This window comes from Bos indicus, chromosome 9, assembly GCF_029378745.1.
Source record: "Bos indicus isolate NIAB-ARS_2022 breed Sahiwal x Tharparkar chromosome 9, NIAB-ARS_B.indTharparkar_mat_pri_1.0, whole genome shotgun sequence".
Lineage (NCBI taxonomy): Eukaryota > Metazoa > Chordata > Mammalia > Artiodactyla > Bovidae > Bos > Bos indicus.
The window spans coordinates 26,811,262-26,836,771 of NC_091768.1; the positions used below are offsets into that span (position 1 = coordinate 26,811,262).

A 25,510-nucleotide genomic window follows, 5' to 3' on the forward strand; every position below is an offset into this window, starting at 1 on the left:
TCCTCCTCCAGGGGATCTTCCCTACCCAGGGATCAAACCCATATCTCTTATGTCTCCTGCATTGGCAGGCAGGTTCTTTACCATGCTCGCATCACCTGGGAAGCCATGATGGAAGTCAAAACAAAGTTAAAAGAGAAGGGAAAGATTGGAGTAACAATAACCTCAAAAAAATGCTTTTCAGAATATTTTTAAACTGGAAAATATTTCTCAAAACTTGAAAAACAAAGGTATGACTAGAGAGTTCATAGGAAGTAAAACTTAAATTTCTGCAAAGCATATGAAAAGATCCCCATGTTTCTGAGTAATTAAGGAAATAGTCCTTGGAAGGATAGTTATGACCAACCTAGATAGCATATTGAAAAGCAGAGACATTACTTTGCCAACAAAGGTCCATCTAGTCAAGGCTATGGTTTTTCAGTGGTCATGTATGGATATGAGAGTTGGAGAAGACTCTTGAGAGTCCCTTGGACTGCAAGGAGATCCAACTAGTTGATCCTAAAGGAGATCAGTCCTGGGTGTTCATTGGAAGGACTGATGCTAAAGCTGAAACTCCAGTACTTTGGCCACCTCATGCAAAGAGTTGTCTCATTGGAAAAGACTCTGATGCTGGGAGGGATTGGGGGCAGGAGGAGAAGGGGACGACAGAGGATGAGATGGCTGGATGGTCTCACCAACTCGATGGACATGAGTTTGAGTAAACTTCGGGAGTTGGTGATGGACAGGGAGGCCTGGCGTGCTGCGATTCATGGGGTGGGAAGAGTCGGACACAGCTGAGTGACTGAACTGAACTGAAGGAAATACACATTGAAACAAGTGGCAATGCCCACCCCCAGGTTATTGAAAAATTTGAGAGTCTAACTTTTCTTAGTTTTTGAGGTTCTTGACAGGAAGAGAGCTATATTAGGATTCACCTTGGTTTTGATCATTTCCTAATTGACCGGTAGGCATTTAGAGGCATCTGCCAGTGGCAGTACAAGTTAGGGGCTGAGGGTAAAAGGACAAATGGAAAAAGAAGATGGGAGTGGTGATTTAGGAGATAAACCAGAAACTGGGAAAGAAAAATGCCAGTGCTGGCCTATTTTTTAGAAAATGGGACCTGATATAAAGCTAGCACCAGATGTATAAAGATTTTTTTTCTTCTGAAATGACCTGAAGAGTGACCAGTGTTTTTAATAAGCACAATCACTGCAGATGGTGACTGTAGCCATGAAATCAGAAGACAATTGGTTCTTGGCAGGAAAGCTATGTCAAACTTAGTGTGTTGAAAAGCAGAGACGTTACTCTGCCAACAAAGGTCTGTACAGTCAAGGCTATAGTCTCCCCAGTGGTCAGGGACTATTGTGAGAGCTGAACTGTCAAGAAGGCAGAATGCCAAGGAATTGATACCTTATAACTATGGTGCTGGAGAAGACTCCTAAGAGGACCTTGGACAGCAAGGAGATCAAACCAGTCAATCTTAAGGGAGATCAACCCTGAATATTCACTGGCAGGACTGATGCTGAAGCTGAAGCTCTAATATTTTTGTCACCTGATGTGAACCTCTGACTCACTGGAGAAGTCCCTGATGCTAGGAACGATTGAGGGCAGAAGAAGAGGACTACAGAGGATGAGGTGGCTGGATGGCGTCACCAATGTGGTGGACATGAACTTGGGCAAACTTTGAGAGATGCTGAGGGACAGGGAGGCCTGGTGTGCTGCAGTCCATGGGGTCGCAGAGAGTTGGACACGACTGGGTGACTGAGCAACAACACTCAAATCTTTTTTTTTTAACACTCAAATCTTGCTGAACTCTTCCCAAGATCCCTACATACTAAAAACAAATGATTAATATAGAGAGCTTCTTCTAGTTGGAGGTCACTTTTAAAAATCACTTTGACTCTTATTTCTTACCTATTTAAAAACTTGCTCTGTGATTACAAAATAAAGCAAAATGAAAGTGAAATGGGATTACATCATGGGTGGAATTTGTAACCAAATTTGCATCATGGGCCTTCAATCTCACTCTGGACAGAGGATATAAAGGATCATTGTAATTTACCCTTTTGCTGAATTGGAGCTTGGGCAAACCTGCTGAGAGAGGGGTTGAGGAAATAATCTTCATTTTTCTTCCAGCCAGAGTGAACAGTTCCATCTCTGGAATGTGGGAGCAAAGCCCTCAGCCAAATGGAGATACCTAAGTTTGGCCTGAGACATTATGATAAAAGTAATCATTGAATGTGTTGAACTCTTCAGCTAGTCTCTGTTTTTGGTGTTTTGCAATGTTCATAGATTTTCGATTAAATAATCAAAGTACTGTCTGATGCAGAGAGGCCTTTTTAAGATTGGCAGACTAAAATCCAGTTAGTTGGACACACTTGCTGCTGCTGCTGCTAAGTCACTTCAGTCGTGTCAGACTCTGTGCGACCCCATAGACGGCAGCCCACCAGGCTCCTCTGTCCCTGGGATTCTCCAGGCAAGAACACTGGAGTGGGTTGCCATTTCCTTCTCCAATGCATGAAAGTGAAAAGTGAAAATGAAGTTGCTCAGTCGTCCCCGACTCTTAGCGACACCAAGGACTGCAGCCTACCAGGCTCCTCCGTCCATGGGATTTTCCAGGCAAGAGTACTGGAGTGGGGTGCCATTGCCTTCTCTGGGACACACTTGCAGAGTTGTATTTATTAGTGGATAAGGCTGTCATATTTAAACTGCTGACTGTACAGAGACAAGACTCAGCAGTCATGAAGGCTTATGCTCTTTTCTTTTAATATTCCCCAGAGAGCCCTGAAGAATATTGGTATACTGTAACAACTCATTAAAGATCTAACTGACTCTTAGTTCTGTAGCATGTAAGTATGCTCCAACTAAAGAGCCTCTTTTATTCTTTGAAACTAGAGATATTTCCCTTCCTTCTTCCAAAGTTTCAAGGATATAGAGTTAAAAGCACTGTCCCATAGTCAGAAATTAGAAAGTTGACTGAAAAGGATTCAGAAGTTGACATAATTTAATAAAATCCAGTCTGGGAGTTATTTTCCAGAAAATTACCTTTAATATGTTAGAAATGTGAAAGAGATGGAAGCAGTTCCTACATTAAACATTCTTGGAGACACTATTGGGCAGGAATTTATTTTGTGCCCAGTAGTCTTAAAAGCCATCATCTTAATGATGAAGGTGGAGATAACAAAGGAAAGTGAAGTTTCCTGACTCACAAGATCTGATTTCCTCTATTAGCTGGAAGCATGCATCATTGCAAATTTGTAATTCCTTCATCTCACTTCTCTGAGTCCTGAAGCAATAGTTACCAGTCTTACCAAAGAGTCCTAATGAGCCACAAAAAGATGGTTAACAAACATTTCTCCTACAGATTAAGGAACTAGTCAGTGGTAGATGAGTTAAGAATGGTATTCTAGTTCACCTCTTAAATATTTAGGAGTCCCCCTCACCTTAAAATATGTTCATCGTCAAGACAAAAGCAAAATTGCTGCATAATTCTTGGTGACCAATCTAATCCTAAAGGTAACTGTTGCTCTGTGTACTTAAAATGACCTCCATCTGTAACTACCTGGATTGCCTCCAGCATCATCTATAATTTAATTCTATTTTTCCCAGCTCACCTAGAAGAACTCAAAATGAAATGGTGACTTTGGTTTGTGAGGTCAGAATCAATAGCCATTAAGAGAATGAGGAGATTTTTAAATCTAGGGGAAAAGCAAGTACTTAAAATACCCCTTGCATCAGCCTCAAAATTCTTGGTACTGAGACAATGCAGACATGGCAGACTTCATCATGATGCAACAGCTTTTGGCTTCCCCGGTGGTGCTAGCGGTAAAGAACCCACCTGTCTACTCAGGAGACTTATAAGAGATGTGGGTTCAGACCCTGGGCCGGGAAGATCCCCTGGAGGAGGAAATGGCAACCCACACTGGTATTCTTACCTGGAGAATCCCATGGACAGAGGAGCCTGGTGGGCTACAGTCCATAGGGTCGCAAAGAGTTGGACATGACTGAAGCAACTTAGCACGCACACATACAGCTTTAAGGCCTGGAGAGATAGGAGTTAATGCACGAACTGATTGTCAGTCAAAATAAGAGCTAACGTTCAGCTTTCAGAGTGTTTCAGACTTGTGTGGTGCAGTAGGAAAAACCAAGAGACCCAGCAGAACTACTGAAATAGATGAAAGCTGTAGATAAGAAGAAAATTCTGTGTAAGCTAAGTCTGTGAGTTTCTCTAATCATGTCATTGGCATCATGTAAATGCCAGGCACCATTTATATACAGCTTAGATACAGCAGATGTTGGCATTTAAGTATAGGTTGCTCTGAGAGAAAATTGCCCTTGAATGGAAGAGGAAGTATACTGTCAGAGAAAAATGATTTTCTCAGTTAACAGTTATAACCCCAATAATAGAATTGTTGTCAACCAGAGGTTGTGGGGTGGGACAGGAGGAAAGATGTAATGATACCTCAATTCCAATCAAAAAAGGAAAATCAGCTTCAGTTAAATTGCGGATATGTGGGTTGTATACATAGAACCTTCTCCTCCCTCTCTCCTCAAACCTCAAGGCTTCATGTTAAATGGAACAAATCACATCCTTCGTGGTTCTGCTCTGTTTTGTACAGCTGCTTGCTGCAGGTGGTGCCCTAAAAATACATTGTTTGTTTATTTTGCAATAGAGCAGTCTGCAGAGTGGTACCTAAAAGTGCAGCAGCTCCCTTTCCTTTCTGTCAGTGAACCAAATGATGAAAGACTGAGACCCCTGTCAACCTAGCATGAAAGGACCCAAATAAGAGGCACAGGTACTGCCTGAGGCTCTGCTCCTGATGAGTTCCATTTTCTTTGGATTCTTGAAGCAAAGCTGACAAGCAGACTATCTGTCATCAGAGTCTCTGACCGGGTTTCAGTGAAGTAAAGCCAAGCAACACACCACCATTGTTGGGAGAATCATTGTATTTCTCTGGAAATTAATATCTGCAAGCATATGGGGTCTAAAGGGAAGAAAAAAACCTGTAATGGATCACAAAAGGAAAATGAAAGCAAAGATTAATCTTAGGTCAGTGTTTACATAGATGCCTTTCAGTTGAGCCTTCAATGCTTTTTTATTCATTAATTTAAACGATCAAATAATTGTCACAGCCAGACTGACAAGGCACTCAGTTTACTGTTTACTGTTGTTGAACACAAAGCAATAACTTCTATTTGAAAATGTTTTACACATGAGAGTTAAAATAATGATACACAAAATCATATTTTCCTTAATATTATTCTAGACTTTCCCGATTGGATGAAACCATAAAAAGACACTCACCAAAATTTCAAGGTTTGCATGAATTAATTGACATAGAGGGGTCACTAGTGATAATGAGTCATGTCAATCCAACTTTGGCGAGATATTGTTTACTGTAAGAACCTTACTTAATATTAGTGGGATTGTGATGAATAGATTTCACAGTCTGATGGATGATAAAGTAAAATGTTATACTAGAAGGGATTTACTAGAGAAAGCTTGAAAACTATTGACTTAATCAATCAAATATTTCTCTAAAATTCAGTGATATGGAAACGCCCTGGATTATTAACAGGGATGGAGCCATATTTGCAGTTAGCATTAACGCAAACAGTCACATGGGAAAGAACTCCTTCATTAAGTATAATACAATATTATGAATAGTTAGGAGAATAGCAGTGAGAAACATATGGCATGAGAATTGGTTTTGACTCATCGGGTTACTGCTTGAGAGAAATTTAACAATGGGTGGGAGTTGGCACAGATGTAGCCATGGAGCCACGAGGACAGGCCTCTGCACGAAAATAATGACTGGAAATCGTGTACCCAGTCTGGAGGACTGTGTGGGTGGAGAACAGTAGGGCTTAAAATCCTATTTGTAGGACTGGTTTGGAGAGACTATCACAGATGGTTCTTTTTCTACTGTGTAAACAATATTTAGCTTAAGTGTGTTTGCCCATATATTTATTCTTTTTTACTCGAGTATAACATACTAGACAATAAATTATCTCTTGTATTACAGGTATCATTATAAATCATTTTTACATCCTTCTTTTGAGATGACTTGCTGTTATTTAACAACTATAATGCATTCTACTATTATTAACTCTATCACTATGTGTAGAAGTTTCTGTGAAGAAGACATTTCCATTGAAGATGTATTTCTCAAAAATGTGTACCATAATAATTGATCATGACTGGAAAAACATCTTAAAGGCAGTGATGTTATATATGACCAGGGAAGATGGTAGCCTTTGTTGAAGTTCAACAGCTTGTCTTGTTTTCAAAAATACTCCATTTTACTATATTTTCATATACTTATTTCTTTCTGAAATAATTTATGACTATAAAGTTAAATATAAGAAATGGGATTCTACAGGGTTTACTGTATAATACTCTATGGAGGTAATTTCAACTTTAATATTCAAGAAAACCCAATTATTATTGATTTATCATAGGCTATAATCTTCTCTACCATGTTAAATGTATTGGTATTTTTATTCCACGGTGTTTCTAAGCATTCTGATAGATCAAGTGATATAATGTGATAAATCAAGTGATATTATATTATTGCTTTGGGGGTAAGCAAATGCTTCAAACATTACATATAGAAGCAGATACTGCAATCTGATGATAATGGTTGATATGGGATAAAACTTGCCCCTGTGCTGGCTGGTGTGTTGTTACACTAAATAGTATCACACTGGCTTTAAGAATCATGGTTCTATCTGGGGAGTAAGTAAGCTTAGTAGGATTCAGTTCAGTTTTGCACACAGTGCGAGTGAACCTGACAAAATAATAGTGTTCTCCAGAGCAGTGGAAGAAACTGAACTAAGGAGAAAATAAATATACCACCTTTATTGTTTTCAAGGCAATTTCTTAGACATTATCTCATCTAGTTCATAATTACAAAATAGTTTATTATACAGCTGGGTGTAAAATTTAAGGATTGTTACTCCCAGACTGTGAATATTTTACCTGATAGTTCTGAACTTGCATGTAGGAAATACTAGTGGATATTAAAGGCAAGAAAAAAAATCTTAGATTTAATTTGACTTTAGAGACTGTTCAAGTTCTTGTGCTCCGTTTGTTCACAGACTCATGAAACTGCTCACCAGTATACAAGGACACCTTTCAGGAATAAAGCAAAATAAAATAAAGAGCGTGATAACTGATTGTTCAGGGTTTATTTTTACCAAAACTTGATTGACATCTGTGGATAAGACATGAAGGTGTTATGCTCTGAAGTGATTATGTTCAAGTGAATTTGTTATTTTCCAGAGAAATTGAGAGTAGAGTAGAAATTTAAACATGTGCCCATTTCAGAAGTATCCATTGGTCTCGATATTTCTTACTATCAGGGGTAAATCCAGTTGGGGTTCTAAACTTGGTTTGTAGAACATCATTTATGTGTTTTGGAACACTCAGTTGTACCAAGAAATGTCCTTTCCCAATTCTATTTAGGTCTTTCCTGGTGGCTCAGACGGTAAAGAATCTGCCTGAAATGTGGAAGAGACCTGGGATTGATCCCTGGGTTGGGAAGATCCCCTGGAGGAGGGCATGGCAACCCACTCCAGTATTCTTGCCTGGAGAATCCCCGTGGATGGAGGAGCCTGGCGGGCTGCAGTCCATGGGACTGCAAAGAGCCGGACACAACTGAGTGACTAAGCACAATTCTATTCACCACCTTCATTCTACTAATTAAGCAACTTTGTCCATTGGAAAAAATCCCCTGTTTACAGTTGAAATTTGATTCTTCTTCTCATATATTTGTGATGATTTGTATAAACTATTCTGATGTTACAGAAAGACAAATCACATTTATTTCCTTTACTGACAAGCAGGTCTGTGTATCTGAATACCTGGGAGAACGGGAGTTGAAACAGTGTGTTTAATATTTGAAGGCAAGCAGCAAAGCTGTTGAACCATTCTGGGATCTAGGAAAGAAACTGAGTGCTTGTCATTCTGTCCATTTCCATCACACGCAACAAGCCATTTTGTGCTAAAAACTTTTGAACAGTTTTGGACATTGGACTAGAATCAGAAGTTCTACACCAGCTCACTGTTCAATGTGGAGGAATGGTGAACAGTGTTTAAGTACATGAATTCGGTATTTGACCACAGGTTAGTTATGTGAGTAACTCTTCCCTGTAGCTCAAACGGTAAAGAATCTGCCTGCGATGCAGGAGACTAGTGTTTGATCCCAGGGTCAGGAAGATCCTCTGGAGAAGGGAATGGCAATCCACTCCAGTATTTTTTTTTTAATTAATTAATTTATTTTAATTGGAGTCTAATTACTTTACAATATTATGGTGTTTTTTGCCATCAGATCAGATCAGTCGCTCAGTCGTGTGCGACTCTTTGCGACCCCATGAATTGCAGCACGCCAGGCCTCCCTGTCCATCACCAACTCCCGGAGTTCACTGAGACTCACGTCCATCGAGTCAGTGATGCCATCCAGCCGTCTCATCCTCTGTTGTCCCCTTCTTCTCCTGCCCCCATTCCCTCCCAGCATCAGAGTCTTTTCCAATGAGTCAACTCTTCGCATGAGGTGGCCAAAGTACTGGAGTTTCAGCTTCAGCATCATTCCTTCCAAAGAAATCCCAGGACTGATCTCCTTTAGGATCAACTGGTTGGATCTCCTTGCAGTCCAAGGGACTCTCAAGAGTCTCCTCCAACACCACAGTTCAAAAGCATCAATTCTTCGGCGCTCAGCCTTCTTCACAGTCCAACTCTCACATCCATACATGACCACAGGAAAAACCATAGCCTTGACTAGATGAACCTTTGTTGGTTTTTTGCCATACATTGACATAAATCAGCCACCACTCCAGTATTCTTGCCTGGAGAAGTCCATGGACAAAGAAGCCTGGAGGGCTACAGTTCATGGGGTCGCAAAGAGTCAGACACGACTGAGTGACTAACACACACATACACAACTAGTCATATAACTAATGTGTTTGCCCCTGCAGTACAGGAAGGGAAGTGACTCTTAAGGCCCAGAAAGGAATTGGTAGAACAACCAGAACTGTGGTACCATCTTGACCAAGCACCTTGCTTTTCTATGCAATTCATATTTGAGGAATCAGCAATAAAAGGAAAGGGATGGGACTAATATTTCTGGAGAAACTTTTGAAAAACATACCCACCTCTGCCCTGCCTCAGACAAAAAATTTCTAGAAGTATATTATGTTTATAGTAATCTTTTAAACAGCTAGGTAAGTAATTCCTAGTGTCAGCTAGCATTAGCAGTCTGGGCTTTAGGGGAATGTATGGGGGATCCAAGACCGCCCTCTCAGCACTACCTGAGAATTAAATGCCTGCATCTTGTGCTGTGGCTCAGTCTGTAGGGACTGGGGAAGGAAGGGAGGAAAGAAGGAACAGAAAGAAAGAACGAAGAAACCACTGCTTTAGATTAATGGCCTCCAAACATTTTGGCTCCTGCATACCCTGAAATAAATTTTTCAAAATTCCACTTGAAACTATGTGGGCTTGAAACTATCTACATTTGAAATTCATATTTGATATTTTTCATCATTAGTTTAAATGGCTTCAAAAGCACTTTATTTTGGCATAGTATACCTATCAATGTATTTTAAAGATATATTATTTACTCTTATATATCCAGTGGAATTTGAATACTGCTATGATATGTTCACTTTCTTTCATTTAAGAACACATGTACACACTTCTATAATGATGATTATGTAAAAAATAAAATTTCATTTTATGTCCATTTTTGATTAATACTAGAATGGGATGGAGTTTAGCATGAATTCTATTCTAGTTGTTTTTGTATTAGGTATTTATTTATCATAAATATATAATATAAATAAATATTTATTATATATAATACTATAAATATAAATATATTATAGATATTTATGGATAATATATGGATGATGTAAATATAAATATATAAATATATTATAAGTGATATATTACATAATATATTAGGTATATATTTATTTAGGAAAAATATTGTTCTTTCAAAAATAGAGAAGTAGTGAAGGCTTTTTGTTACAATGACATCACTCAACTTCTGCAGGTTCCTTGAAATTGGGTGCCACATTTACATATTTACCTATCATAAGAATTATTTCAAGTAATCTACCAATTGTAAGTCTATGAGGTTTTCCTTCAGTTTTAATGGAAGCAAAGAATTGGAAAGTTCTTGATTTGCAGCAGCAATTTCTGGGAGGTATACAAAGAACACCACCAAGATAAAATAAACAACAATTATACTTATAACTCTTTCTCATAAAGGCACCTAGATTAATCTGATGTATATAAAACTTGTGGGAAATATTTAATTTCAATATATTTGTTGATAAAATATTTTTGTCCATGAAAAGTATGTGCCTCAAGTGTATTTGAATCAAATTATGGAGCTACAGGTTGTGTCCTGTGATTTCCCCTGTGCTTCTGTTTTGAAGCTTCTCTAGAACTCGTTGACAAACAGTGTTCCATATGCTTTCTGCTAGATCTTTGGCTGACTTACCTAACATAGTGATGGGAGATGCATGTCAATTCAGCAGCTTTCCAAGTGCTTCAGTAAGAGAGAAAGTATACAATTTCCTTATTTTTGCTTTTATAAAAAAAGTTTTGATTTTAATATCTGTGTGTTTTGCACCTTTTTTTCTCCCCTGATTTCATTGCACTCAAGCACATTTTAATGAATGCCTTAGAAATGCTGAATCACTGTGCCATTCTCCTGGGTCCCTAGATTGGGGGATAGAGGTGGAGAGGGAGATTTCCAGATATAGATTGCAAGACAGAGCTCCGTATTTACTTCCTAAATATTTGGAGTTGACCAGGTGCTACTACTTTACAGCTGTGAAAGTTAAAATGTTCGTTAACTCTTTCAAAATCAGTAAGTTTAAAAGCAGACTGTGCAAAGCACCGCTGTTAACACTAGTGTTTTTGAAAATCTTAAAGTTTTCTCTGTCAAAGATCGTTTAGGAATCTATTTATCTCTAGATAGGGCTTTGTGTAACTCACTGTCCAAACTGTAACATTTTTTGAGAGTGAAAATAGATACACACACACACAAAAATTATGGAGCTACAGGTTTGGCTAATTAGTTTTTGCAAAATGACAATTTCAGTAACGTAAATGGCCAAATCATTTTTCATTGCATAACAGACATACCAGATCAAACTTACATTTTGTCTTAAAAACACTGTCTTAATTTTTCAGCTCAAATATTTCAAATGTCATCCTTGCACTTCTGAATACAACAATAGCTGAGTATCATCTGCTCACACCATTTTTCCCACTCACTTCTTTGAGATGGTGCAAGTTAACAACTTAGATTTAATATTTGCCATTTTAATAGCAATGTCCAAGGATAAGTGAAAATCAGAATCCAAATCTTTGAAAATCAAGCTTCCATGGATGTGTTTCCAGATTATAGGGGAAAAAACAGCATGAGCAATAAGGCCCTTTACTCTCATATATGCACCACACACTTCAGCAACATTCAGAGAAACAACATGTGCCATTACCAGAACAACCCCAGGTCAACTTGGATAAAGTTTGCATTTAGAATTTTGCAAATTTCTTCACCAGTGTTATTCCTAGGCAAATCCTAGCAAGCCAGATAGCAAATGTATATCATTAACTGGAAACAATTGGAAACATCTGTTGCTGCTGCTGCTAAGTCGCTTCAGTCGTATCCAATTCACGTGTGACCCCGTAGACGGCAGCCCACCAGGCCCCCCGTCCCTGGGATTCTCCAGGCAGAAACACTGGAGTGGGTTGCCATTGCCTTCTCCAAACTCTATCCATTTGAAAGGCACATATTTTACCTTCAAAATTTGTTTCACCATGGTATGTTGAACAATTATTTCCATCATTTCAAGCACTCTACAAAGTTTTATAGAGAATAGATGTAACTGAAGGATAAACTTGGCATTGAACCTATTTTTTTTAGCTATGAACTGTGTACAGGAACCTTTTACAAAGTTTTCTGTGACTTCCCTGCTAATTTGTAGACAGTTTCTAAACCAGTTTTAATGGCTGCGGGAAATAGTAAGCTTATTTATGTTTTTACCAATATCCTCTACTGGTCTCTTAAAAAATTAATAGTCAACTTGCTTAGAAGTGTGTCAGAAGTAAAAGAAATAAAGGAAAACGAAGCCTAGCAATTTTGGTTGGAGAACTTCATGTTAAATTTAGAGATATTGGTCCTTTGGAGGTAGCTAGAGAAGAAAGGGATTTTGTCTTCCAATGAATTATCTGAATATGTTTCAAAATAAAAAGTTACTTCAGTTATTATGATAAAAGTTTCCCTTAGTGGTTCATTTATTTACCTTTCTTTGTAAAACTACTCCCTTTTCATTGTGTTGGTTACAGGAAGTGAGGTGTGTGTGTAATACAAATAGAAGGGGAAAAGGTGGAAGCAGTCACAGATTTCCTCTTCTTGGGCTCTAAAATCACTGTGAATGGTGACTGTAGCCAGGAAATTAGAAGGCGATTACTTCTTGGCAGGAAAGCTATGACAAACCTAGACAGTGTGTTAGAAAGCAAAGACATCACTTTGCCGACAAAGGTCCATGTAGTCAAGGCTATGGTCTTTCCAGTAGTCATGTGCAGATGTAAGAACTGGACAATAAAGAAGGCAGAGTGCCAGAGAATTGATGCTTTTGAACTGGGGTGCTGGAGAAGACTCTTGAGAGTCCCTTGGAAAGCAAGGAGATCAACCAGTCAGTCCTAAAGGAAATCAACCCTGAATATTCTTTGGAAGGACTAATGCTGAATGCTGAAGCTCCAATACTTTGACCATGTGATGCTAAAAACTGACTCTTTGGAAAAGACCCTGAGCTGCCTAAGATTGAAGGCAGAAGGAGAAGAGGGCAACAGAAGATGAGCTGGTTGGATGGCATCACTGATTCAGTGGCCATGAACTTGGGCAAGCTCTGGAAGATGGTGAGGGACAGGGAACCGTTGCATGCTGCAGTCCATGGGGTTATGAAGAGTCAGAAATGACTTGGTGACTGAACAAAACCAAATACAGATGAGGTATATATACCTCCCTTCCCCTCACCCATGGAAGACATAGCTAATTAATAGTGGCATTCTTTGCTACTGAAGAGAAGTCTGAATTCTGGGGTTTCATGAATCTGCTACCCATCAGCTGATGCTGGCATGCTGGTTTAAGTCTGTTTTCCTATCCTTGGTACTGAGAAAAACTTAGATTAGCATGTCTGCCCTCCACATGTACTAGCTAAGAAATCTTGGGAAAGGCTTTGAGTCTGTCCTGCTGCCCTCCCAGGACAGTTATACAAATCAAAAGATTAAATTCCCGTAAATGCATTTTGTAAACCGTACAGTTATAGTCACATTTTCTGAAGAAATCAGGTTCATTGTGTTGTAATGTAAACAGCATCATCTCTTTAGTTCGGCTCCTCCTGGGCTCTTTCCATATGTATTTATTTTATCTATTTTGTAGGTGCAGTTTTAAAAAAAATTTTTGGATTTTATTAAAACTGTGCACACCTGTATTCCCTTTGTACGTGATATCTGATCCTAACTAGAAGAAAATGCTGCTGGAGAAGGAGAACGCTGGAAACCTCACACCTGGCTGATCATTATGATGCTGTGGCAGTCCTTTCTGCTCGGCTGGAGGCTGTGTGATTAATAGCCTCTCTTCCCAATTATGTGGATATTATACTCTTCTTCCTTTGGCTGGAGATGGGAGATATCTTATGAATGTGCAATGCAAATGTGGGCTTTGTGAATGCTAATTTCAAAATCAGCTAGGAGTTGATTGGCAGGAAACCGAACAATGGGGTGACAGGCGTGCCAGGGGTTAGGAATCTGTGAAAGAGAGGCTGAGTGAAGGTGGAGAAAAAGAGCTGGAGAGATTTGGAGTTAATCAAGAGCCGTTGCTGGAACAGCAGCCATTTATGAAAACAGATCTAAGCCGGATATCCTGGAAGAGAGGGTAGCTTCAAAGACAGGTGAAAGAGAAGTGTGGGAGTTTAGCCGACTTCACAAAAAGCAGGACGGAACTAAGAAGCCAAGATGATGCCATAAATGCCACAAACGTATTCTCTGTACCACATTCCCAAAGTGTGTCTGTCTGCCCTGGGTGTGTACCCTGAGGAACCATGCCCATTTCTGACCTTGACAGCCTCAAGGTCATTTGTTTCTCTAGATGCCAGCAGGGAGCATCACTCAGGAAGCGTTCACTGGACTGGACCGAACTAAACATTGGATTGTCAGGAAGATGATTTGAGGAACAGGAGAAGGGGAGAGGCAGAGATTCAAGCCACTGTTTCATCCCTTGTTGTTGTTCGGTCACGAAGTCGTGTCCGACTCTTCGCAACTCCATGGACTGCATGCAGGATGCCTTAAACACGGCAAAAGAAGTGATCAGAATGACTGTAGGAACATTTAGTTGGAAGGCTTCTGCTAACTGGGCAGAGCAAATTGTTCAAGATCAGCCCTGTTTTGGTTTGCATTCTAAAACACCAGTTAAGATGGGCTAGGTTTTCTATATAGCAGATGCTTTCAGCCCAAGGCTGGCTAGGCCATAACAAACCCAAAGACAGAAAGTGTGTGGAAACTTTTCCAAAGAAACTGGCTTGGGCTGCTGACTTACTCTCTCAGGTGATCCAGGCAGCATAGCAAAAGAACTACCCCAGAAGGAAGAGCAGGTGGAAAGGGCAGAGGTGAAGATGCCACATCCTGTGATGACCTGCTCAAACTATTGCTCCAGTCAGCTGGGGGACGTGTAGACAGGAGGATGGAGAACCAGCAGCTTGATATATTGGTCGCATCTGCTCTTAGAGACACTCCATCCATCTTCTCTACACTCTAGCCACTTTGCCTTTACAGATGATTTTTACTTATGTAAAAATATTTTTTTTCTTTGGGCAGTATGTCAGCCTTAGCACATGCTTCCATGTCCAAATGTATTTCCTCAGCAAATTATCTGTGAACCAGAATTTCAGGGCAGTTTAATAAATCTGCGAGTATAGTTTATTCATACACACATTCATTCAAATAACTCTCTAAAATAGTCATATATTTAACTATCCATGCACACAGACTATATGTTTACATCATTCTTGATGATATTTGGAAGTTTTCCAAAAATTATGGATACAGTTAAAAAAAAAGATAAAAAGGGAGTTTCAGGGAAGGAACATTTTCTCTAAAATTCCTCTCTAACATGTAGGAAGACATTTTATCTGTCACTAAATACCAGAAATATTTTACTTTTCCCATATGAGAATGAATGCTTCACCTAAATGAATTTTACATAATGAAATGACTAGTTTCATTCCATCAAATCTCACTTTACTTAAATATAATAAAAATGAACAGTTATAGAATTTAAAACTATCATAGAAGCTTTTTTTTTTTTAATTAAGAAGTGCTTCAGGTTGGACACATTCAAGGGAGATCACTCAGTGCTTTAGCCAAGAACGTAATTCAAATATTGTGGAAATAATTTATGCTGCTTCTCAAATATTTACAGTTCTTCCTCCTTTCTGGCTGAATTGTGATTGGGTAGGAATCCGTATCTAGTTCTGGACAATGAACTACGAGCAGTGAGCTTCCTCTCTCAAGTAGGAGCATTTTTGTGCCAATGTAGACACTTCAGATCTCTTCCTGCCATCTGGCATGGCAACCATGATGACTGAGATGGTGGCTGTGCTCCTAGCCTTGTTTCCTTAGCGACCAGTGATTGGTAAAACTTCTTGCTCACCCATAAGAATAAACCTTTATGGTTTTTAGTCACAGAAACTTGGGAAGTGTTCATAGCACAACATATATAGTATATAATTATATATGTATATGCATGTTCATATATATTCCTCATTAAAAAATATAATAACTATATATATTAGTTATATAATCTAATACACACACTCATGTACTTTCTTTTGAAATTCCTGAAGAGTTTTATATGAACCAGCTGGTACCATTCTACCCAGAATATTTTATGTCCTGTTATTTAAGAATTGTGAGTTACTGTCATTCTCAAAGTAATTAACTAAAGAAAGGTAAAAAGAAGATTCTACTTGTATTATTTGTTGTTAAAGATTAAGACTGTGCACCTCAACTGAAGATCTATATAGAGTCTAAGAAAATACACATAGATCTGCATACATGATCTGTAATAAGTGGAGACATGTATAATAAAGTTGCCTTAACTTTATGAATCCCACAAAATTACACATTTAGCATTAGCGAAAGTTCTCACGAAAGGAAGGTATTTATCTCTTTATCATAGGAATATAATGTAAAATAATGTTTTATATAACATAGTAATATATTATACAAATGTGTTCTATAAATATACAAAAGCAAAGGAATTATTTATAGCTCCAACTTTCTTCCTGTAGAGGGAGCATTATTTATTGGCAGAATACTATGAAAAATAGGAGTGTGATAATCTAGAAGTAGAATTCATAGAAAAGCTGAATTGTTTTGAAAAAGAGAGACGGTGATAAAAGATGATGGATGGTACCTGGGGGAAATCTAAGAAGAAGATTTTAAGGGAGAAGGGAATTCCCAGAATTAGCAGCATACCCAGAAAGAATCACTCAGTCCACGACATAGCCTGGTTTAACCTGACAAATCCCTGTTAAAAGTGGCGGTGATTAGGAAAAAGCACACAGGCACCTTCTACCTACAGGTTCCAACTGCGTGTGCTGAGTATACACAGAAATAAAACAGTTCGGGAAACACTAGGAGGAGTGGTTGGCTGTCAACACTTACTGCGAGGACAATCTGGAGGGAACTATGAGCCACTTCTATGTACTGGTACTCCAGAAAACACCCTGAGACCGTGATGTAGCGATGGTCTTCTGGGGCCCAGTCTGGGGCAGGAGTCACTGATGTCACCGTACATCCTGGTCCATTCTCCATCCACCAAGATCGGTGCATTGAAATATTAAAAGTCAGGATAAGGTCTGTTTCCTGCAAGAAGGCAATTTATAAGGATGAGAATTACTTCACAAATGTTAGCTTATTTGGACTGATGTGCTTTAGAGTTTCCCATTTTGAAATGTGTTTTTCCCCCTCCCCTTGCTGTATTTTATATGCACAAAGAGCGAGTGTGCTCAGTCGTGTCCAGTTCTTTGAGACCCCATGGACTGTAGCCTGCCAGGCTCCTCTGTCCATGGAATTTTCCAGGCAGGAACACTGGAGTGTGTTTTCATTTTATAGAAAGAAAAGCAGCATCTAAAGCCAAAGTTCCACCTGGAAAATATGTGTCTGTTAATTTCATTTATGAAGGTTTGCCTGACTACAATAATATAAATAAGAGTATTATTAGTAAAACTGTCAGACTTACATTGTTATACTGAAGAATCTTAGCTTTTAGAACTTGTAAATATTACAAAGGGAGTGGTTTTAACTATTTTGTCAACTGAAGTTCATCTTAAAAGTGCTATTTTCCTCTCCCTTAAAATATTTACCTTTTGTACATTTTTTAAGGGGCTTACCTGATGACTCAGACTGTAAAGAATCTGCCTGCAAATGCAGGAGATCCTGGTTTGATCCCTGGGTTGGGAAGATCTCCTGGAGAAGAGAACGGCTCTCCGCTCCAGTATTCTTGCCTGGAGAGTTCCATGGACAGAAGAGCCTGGCAGGTTACAGTCCATGTGGTCACAGAGAGTTGGACACGACTGAAGTGACTAACCGCATTGCACATTTTAAATGTTAAAACTATACATCAGTTTGGCTAAATTTAACATAATATTGTGGTTAGTGGTAAAATATGTAAGACCTTTACTTAATAAAACAGTATAGCTTGCCCCTCCATTATTATTTTAGAAAATCAGGATCTTTTCGATCTTGCCCACTTCCACTATAAAATTGGTCATAATATTTCTTAGAAAATATCATTAGCAAATTATTGAAGGGTGAAGATAGTTAAGTCAACAACTTTAGATGAGGTACAGCCTGTTAGGGGATGTGCAGCTACAAATGGAATGAAGGTAGTGTCTGCGCTACAGAGCTTGAAATCACATACACAAATGTGGAACTACCAGTAGCACAGGGACAAATGTTGTTTTCCAGGAAGAGAATGGTTAGAAGAAATGCATTAGATACATCTTAGTATTTAACAAGTCATGAGGGAAGATGATTTCTAACAGAGAGGTTCAGTGGTGGAAAGGGAATTATTTGTTTCAGTGATAAAGCTGCAAGATAATCATAGATGCCAGCTACTCTCATTCCAAAATGAAGTGCTTAATAGAAAATATTAAGATATGTCCACTTAAACTGAATTTATGAAAGCATTGAACATAACTGATCAGGGAATTTGGGGAGGGGAAAGAGTATTCTTTTAATGTGCCAAGTCGCTTCAGTCATGTCAGACTCTCTGTGACCCTATAGACTATAGTTTGAGCTATGTTATGAGTCTCATCATCTCCATAGAGTGGTGGTAGGGGAGGGGATAATATCTCTTTTCTTCAAGACTATTGAGAAAGGCTTCAAAATGTCCTTGGATCCTGGGAGATACAACAGATTAGTTTCTGACTCAGGCAAGATGAACTTCAAAATAAAGCCCATGACTGGAGCTACCTGTTACATGGTCAAAGAGTCTGGTTTTTATTGCATTAGTTGATTTTTGATGGTGAATCAGTCTAGTATAAATCCCACTTGGTTGTGTTGTGTAGTTATTTTTGTACATTGTTGAATTTTGTTTGAAAACATTTTGTTGAGGATATTTGCATCTATATTTGTAATAGGTATTGATATGTAATTTTCTGTAATGTGGTTATGTGGCTTTGGCATTAGATTAACACCAACTCATAAAATCAGTTAGGAAGTTTTCCATTTGCTTCTATCTTCTAGAACAGACTGCAGAAAATTGAGATAATTTATTTCTTAAATGCTTGGTAGAATTCACCAGTGAACCCCTCTGGGCCTGGGGCTTTCTGTTTTGAAAAGTTATTAATTGATATAAATATTGAATATACATATTTATATTCAGTATATTTAATGGACATAGGCCTGTTTCTTCTTGTGTGACTTTTGGTAGTTTGTGACTTTAGAGAAATGTGTCTGTTTCAGTCTGTTTCATCTAGATTATCAATCTTGTAGACATGGAGTTCAGCTCTGTACTGAAGTCTCTCTTCTCTACTGTAGCAGTGAAAATAAAATTTGTCTTGCCATGTTTAACAAAGGTCCAGTGAATTTTTTTCTTAACAGCTCTCATAGCTTTCTCTTCCTTAATTTGCTCCCATTTCACAAAGTACATAATTCACTAGCTTTTTTTAAGAATAGGTGAGTGACAAAGTCTGAAGTGTTTTTTACCTTAATTTTATATTAATTGACTGATATTTTGGCTGGATGTATTCTTTTTTGTTGAAAATCATTTTCTCTCCGAACTGTGTGGACATTTCTCCATTATGTTCTAGTTTCTGTTATTACAGTTAATAAATCTGATGTCATTTTTTTCCCTGTAATTTTTTTATGTAACCTGTTTTCACTCTTTTGTTCTCTTGTGTCTTTTTGTTTCAAAAAGTGAAATAGTTCAAAAACATCAAAAAGTGTAGAAGATAGTCTGAAAAACCATTATACCCACCACTCAGTTTCATTAAATCTTATATTTGCTTTAAGACATTTCAAATAAAATTTTATACATATAAATGATGCCTCATCTGAGGTCTTCCTAAATATGATTTCCCTCTCTCTCCACAGATAATTACTATCTTGATTTTAGTGTTATTATTCTCATGAAAGTTTTTTGTAGTTTCACTGAATATTTACATATTTATTAATAATATAAAATGAAGGTTTTTTAGGTTTTAAATTGTTTATGTACTCTCATATATTTTGGTTCCATGTTATATTTTTAAGGTTTATTGATATAAAAAAAATTTTAGCTTCAAATCCTGAACTTCAGTAAGATAGTATCTTGATGGGTTTCTTTTGCACTTAGTTTGTAGAGCATCTGGAGGGTCTTTCCATGCAAGAGCCATTTACTTTCATTCTAGAAGTCAACCTACATTATACCTTTAGTGGTTCCCTCCCCTCGACTTTTTCTGTTACTGCAGGAAATTCCTTTCAGACAAATTCCTATCTGTCTTCCAGGATTGATCTCTTACGTTCTTATTTTTTCTCTCCTATTGTTCATATCTTACATTTCTCTTTAGTTTCTTGGAGATTTTCTTTACCAAGTCTTCCCAAACTTATGGAACTATATCTTTAATTTTTAATACTTTGAATTTTCAAGAGCTAATTCTTCTCCAATTATTGTTTTTATATAGTTAATATTCAGAGAAGGCAATGGCACCCCACTCCAGTACTCTTGCCTGGAAAATCCTGTGGACGGCGGAGCCTGGTAGGCTGCAGTCCATGGGGTCGCTAAGAGTCAGACACGACTGAGCCTCTTCCCTTTCACTTTTCTCTTTCACGCATTGGAGAAGGAAATGGCAACCCACTCCAGTACTCTTGCCTGGAGAGTCCCAGGGAAGGGGGAGCCTGGTGGGCTTCCATCAATGGGGTCGCACAGAGTCAAGACACGACTGAAGCAACTTAGCAGCAGCAGCATAGTTAATATTGTTGAATTGTTTCCTGGCTATAACTTTTCTTATCTTCTGCATTCTTAATCTTTTAAATTATGTTTCCTACATTGTTTTAGATTTATCAAAGTTACTTATTTTTACTAAATAAGTAATCAGATAAATAAATAATATTAACAGTAACTATTAAGGATCTATCATGTGCCCTAGGCAATGTTCCTACCTTCATGAGTGTTAATTTTTCAGTGGGTGAAATGGATAACAAATATATAAATGTATGAAAATATGTATGTAATGATTAATATATGCAGAAATATAAACTTAAGTAAAGAAATAGAGTAACAAAGAATTGGGTGCTGGGGGGGGGGAGTGTAATGCAATATTACATACATTAGTAAGAAAAGATATCTCGTTATTTTGTATTTGCACAGGGCTCTGAATGAAGTGTAGGAGTAAAGAGAGCAGGTATGGGACGAGCATTCCAAGCAGAGGGAAGAGCCAGTGGGAACACCCTGAAGATTTTCTATTATGTTTATTTTTTTCTGACTTTCCTATTTGAGCTGTTCCTTAGAACTCTCTCATAAAAGTTCATACCAAAGAGAAACTAAAACTTGATTGGCATTTTGTCATGCATCAGTGGGCTAATCAGCTGGTGTCTTTCACACATGATTACTGGGCACCGCCTTCCAAGTGCTCCGTTTGTAGAGATTGGTATAACTTTGTTCTGGGTCTTCCAGTTTACCTATGGCTACACACCAGAGCACAGCCTTCCTGGGTTGAATGGAGAGGAGCTGATGGTTTTGCTACATAATATGCAGACTTTTTTTTCCACTATACAGCCTTTAATTTAATGCTCATGTATTCAGAAACTTAGCTTGTACCTCCAGTATTCTCGCCTGGAAAATCTCATGGACAGAGGAGCCTGGTGGGCTATAGTCTACGAGATAGCAACCTGTGCTTCAAAGGCATAACCTATTCAGAGGAGAAGTACGGTTGCATAGACTAAAGGAAGAGCCTTGGGGCAATCTAATTTCCTCTTGAACAGATCATTCAGTTCTTCCCATTTTCAATCCTGGACTTCACATACTCCCCCTCCTTCTAAATCCTGACTTTCCAAAGGGTTCCATGCACACTGGAACCCACTGCATGATCATAAGTTTTAGGTTTTTCCATTTTTCTAAGTCACTTGCTAATCCTCTACTTTCTGTCTTCCCCAAACTGTTGACACTTCTTGTCCATTCTCTTTTTACTGTGTGTTCATCATTTTTTTTTATTCTTTAGTATTATTTGGTGGAGTTTCAGGATGAAATGTAAGTGCATATATTCAACCAACAATCTTAATTGGATAGTTTCTAGAATTAGCTTATATTCTTATTCATTTTCATGTAATTAAACAGAGACCATTTAAACAAAAGGTCTCTGTGTTTGTGTGCATTATTTTAATCACAAAATATAAATTCCTGCTTGTAAAATAGACAATAGAAAGGCCCCCTTGAAGTCCCTTTAAGTGCAACAGAAATTCCTGAGGTGTGAACTGCTGTTCCATGCATAATTGATAGATTATTCAATTCCCATATGCTTTGTAATTTTGTGTTCAAAGTTATAAGGACCTTTGAGACAAAGAATGAGTCTTGCTAGCACAGAATAAGGCATAAAATCGCAACCAATCCATACAACCAAATTTTCTATGGATTCACACTGAAAAACATATAAGATAGGTTCAGAATTGTAAGATTCAAAAAAATTTTTTTACTCTAAAAAGACTTTAATAATTACATGTTCAGATCAGTATAGTGACAAAAATTTCTGTCAGCATATTTATTCATCTCTCTTAGTAACTCTTCAAAAAGTTCAGATTAAAGGACCTCATTATGGTCATGTCATTTTTCAAAATAGCAGGGTCTGATGTGTTGCATGAAAGCTGTTATTAGGCTTATAAAGTTGTTTCTGATGGGGTTGTATGTATTCAGGGCAATGTAAGAAGCCTAATTGCTCAACAAAAAATAAGCAAGCATTTGATAATTAAAAAAAAATAGGTTGACAAGTAAATGAGAAAATGATACTAGTAATGTCTAAGAATTTCAACATAAAGCTAAAATTTGCTTTCATAATTTATGGCATTTGGTGCATAATTTATTCTAATTGTAAGCAACTGATTCTATATTGCAGAAGTTAGAAGGAGAAGGTCAGAGTGATAAGCTTTGAGTTGTAGTTTAAAAAGCCAGAAATATTTTCTTAGATTTTTGGAATTTTCTTACTTAGTTCTTCTTTTTGAATAATAATATTGAAATTTGATTCTCTCCCTGCTATAGATTGCTTAGTTAATGTCTAGAAATCTAGTTATCGGTATTCGAGTTCCAGTTCAGTCGCTCAGCCGTGTCTGACTCTCTGCGACCCTATGAATTGCAGCATGCCAGGCCTCCCTGTCCATCACCAACTCCCGGAGTTTACTCAAACTCATGTCCATCGAGTTGGTGTCAGTATAGTTACTAATAAATATTAATTGTGCAAAATACTCTACCAGGCCATGACGAACAGAAGAGATATAAAATGCAATCTCTAACATTACAGGGCTTATTTTGGAGGATGAGATAGATGGGGATAAAACATAACAATAAAAGGAATAATTTGATAAGTGAGAGATGTGGACTATTTGTGTCTCGGAACTCAGAGGGTGTGTTGCCTGTGGGCTCTGGTGGGACAGACTTTCAGAGATGGGAACACTAGCTGGGGTCTAAAACAGGATCCAGGTTAGAAAGATCCACAACCTGGGGGGAAAAAAGACCATTTTAGGTAGCATAGACCAAATAATAAAAATTGTAGAGCTAAGAATACTTGTGTATTTAAGGACAAGTAGCCTTATTTGGGGGGTTTCCCAGGTGGCTCAGGGGGTAAAGAATGTGCCTTCAGTGTAGGAGACTCAGGAGACTTGGGTTTGATCCCTGGGTTGGGAAGATTCCCCTGGAGGAGGGCATGGCAGCCCATTCCAGTATTCTTGCCTGGAGAATCTCATGGACAGAGGAGCCTGATGGGCTATGGTCATTGGGGTCGCAAAGAGTTGGACACGACTGAGCACAAGCATGAGCCTTATTTTTTCATGAGGTGAGCGTTTCTAAGGAAGAGTATAAAAGCATTTCAGAAAGATGCACTGGAGAGAGAATGGGGAATGACTTAAGTCCCAAACCAAATACCCTGGCTTATTGAAAGACTTTTGATCAGGGACAGGACATTGGCACTATCAAGCATGAACAGAGAGAGATTAGAGTCAACATAATCAAGTCCCCTTCAGGACTGGGGTGGACAGTGCAGGAAACGTGGTAAGACCAGTGCAGTCATGATGGAGTGATCACACGGATGCTGTGAAACCCAAATGCTTCATCTTAATCACCCCACACTATTCTGCTGTTTTCCCTGAGGGTCCAGGTAGGTGCGACCAGGACCACCTCAGAGGACTACTTAAGTAATACTTTAATACTCTCAGAGTCAGAATGGGAAATAGTCTAAATTACATTAAAACACACTTCTGGTGATGATATTAGAGGAATGCCAAACAAGCACATTCAATGGTATGAAGCAAACTTTAACAACAATAAAAATACTCTGGAAGGTCAAATATTTATATTAATAAAAGCATATATATTTAGACGTTAGAGCTAAGAGAAGTAGTTAGGATTGAACCTGTGATTTGAATGGCATCAGTAATTAGCTGAGGATATGGAGTTGGGATAGTGGGAAAGGCTATATTTGACACCAAGAATCACTTATTCTCAATTAACTCATTTTTTACAACCAATACACACTGGGTTAAAGTTTATAAGATCATCAGAAAGCACTGTGTTATATCTCATTGCCAGTATCTACATGTGGATACTAATTCATTAGGAAACTGAAAAAGTCATTCAAATTATGATCATTCATTGCTTAGATTCATTCAAATTATGATCATTCATTTCCAGCTGGTGAACTGAATATTCTAACCCTAAATATAATTGTTTTCTTCTGTTAGTTATCCAGTCTGTTTCTTTAAATATATAGTCCATAGAATTCTCTCAGCCAGAATACTAAACTGGGTGGCCTTTCCCTTCTCCAGGGGATCTTCCCAACTCAGGGACTGAACCCAGGTCTCCCACAATGCAGGTGGATTCTTTACCAGCTGAGTCACACGAGGGAAGCCCAAGAATACTGGAGTGAGTAGCCTATTCCTTCTCCAGTAGATCTTCCCGACCCAGGAATTGAACCTGGGTCTCCTGCATTGCAGGCAGATTCTTTACCAAATGAGCTATCAGGGAAGCCCTTAAATATAGCTATTTTCTTCTGTTAATATATGCTGAAATCTATGCAAACCTGCTTATACATATAAAAACTCTATTGCTAAATTTATCCTGGTAACACAAGAATCAGTAAAAACAAAAATATTGTTCCAGATTCCAGGAAGAAGGAGCCAAGAAAATATGGTTTTGAGAAGATACTCAAAATTACAAATGCATTTTATTAACAGGTTGAATGAATGTTGCACACATAGGAATGTAACCCAGAACATAAGGGAGTTCGTATCAACCAAATCCAAAATCCAAAGATGTAATTCATCCTACTGTGATAAACTTAAGTAGATGGAACACCAAATATACCTCTGTGCCCAACTTTCTTCTAGAATTCTGGACTATGGGTAACTTTGGCATTTGGCTGATTATGGGTCATAATTCAGTATGATACCATTGGTATTGTTAGCTCCAGTTCCTGGCTCCTGTCTTTAGTTATTCAAGGAAAGATTAAGAATATGTTCCTGTGAGCATGAAAAACATTACAAACACTGCTCTAAAATCAAATGAGGAAAATCTGATATTTGGATTTCTAATATAGAATGTTTAAAGTTCATCGCCATTATATGTTTTCATTATTTCTTGCCTGGAAACAGGTTTCTCATGTCTGTGTTGCAATAAAGGCCATTATTTCACTTTTCTAAATCTTATTCTAATTGCCACTTTGGTCCAGATAAACATTTTATGTTACCCCACAACTGGTCTGCACCCTCTGC

The 25,510-nt window shown here is 38.1% G+C and overlaps 1 protein-coding gene across 1 annotated transcript in view; it reads right to left on the reverse strand.

Annotated features, from left to right (window-relative positions):
• The window catches only part of NKAIN2 (sodium/potassium transporting ATPase interacting 2), a 1,176,020-nt gene that overhangs the window by 154,051 nt on the left and 996,459 nt on the right, over positions 1–25,510 (reverse strand). Inside the window, exon 4 of the mRNA XM_070795835.1 lies at positions 16,718–16,918. Within this exon, the coding sequence (XP_070651936.1) occupies positions 16,718–16,918 (201 nt within the window). The remainder of the gene's footprint in view (positions 1–16,717; positions 16,919–25,510) is intronic.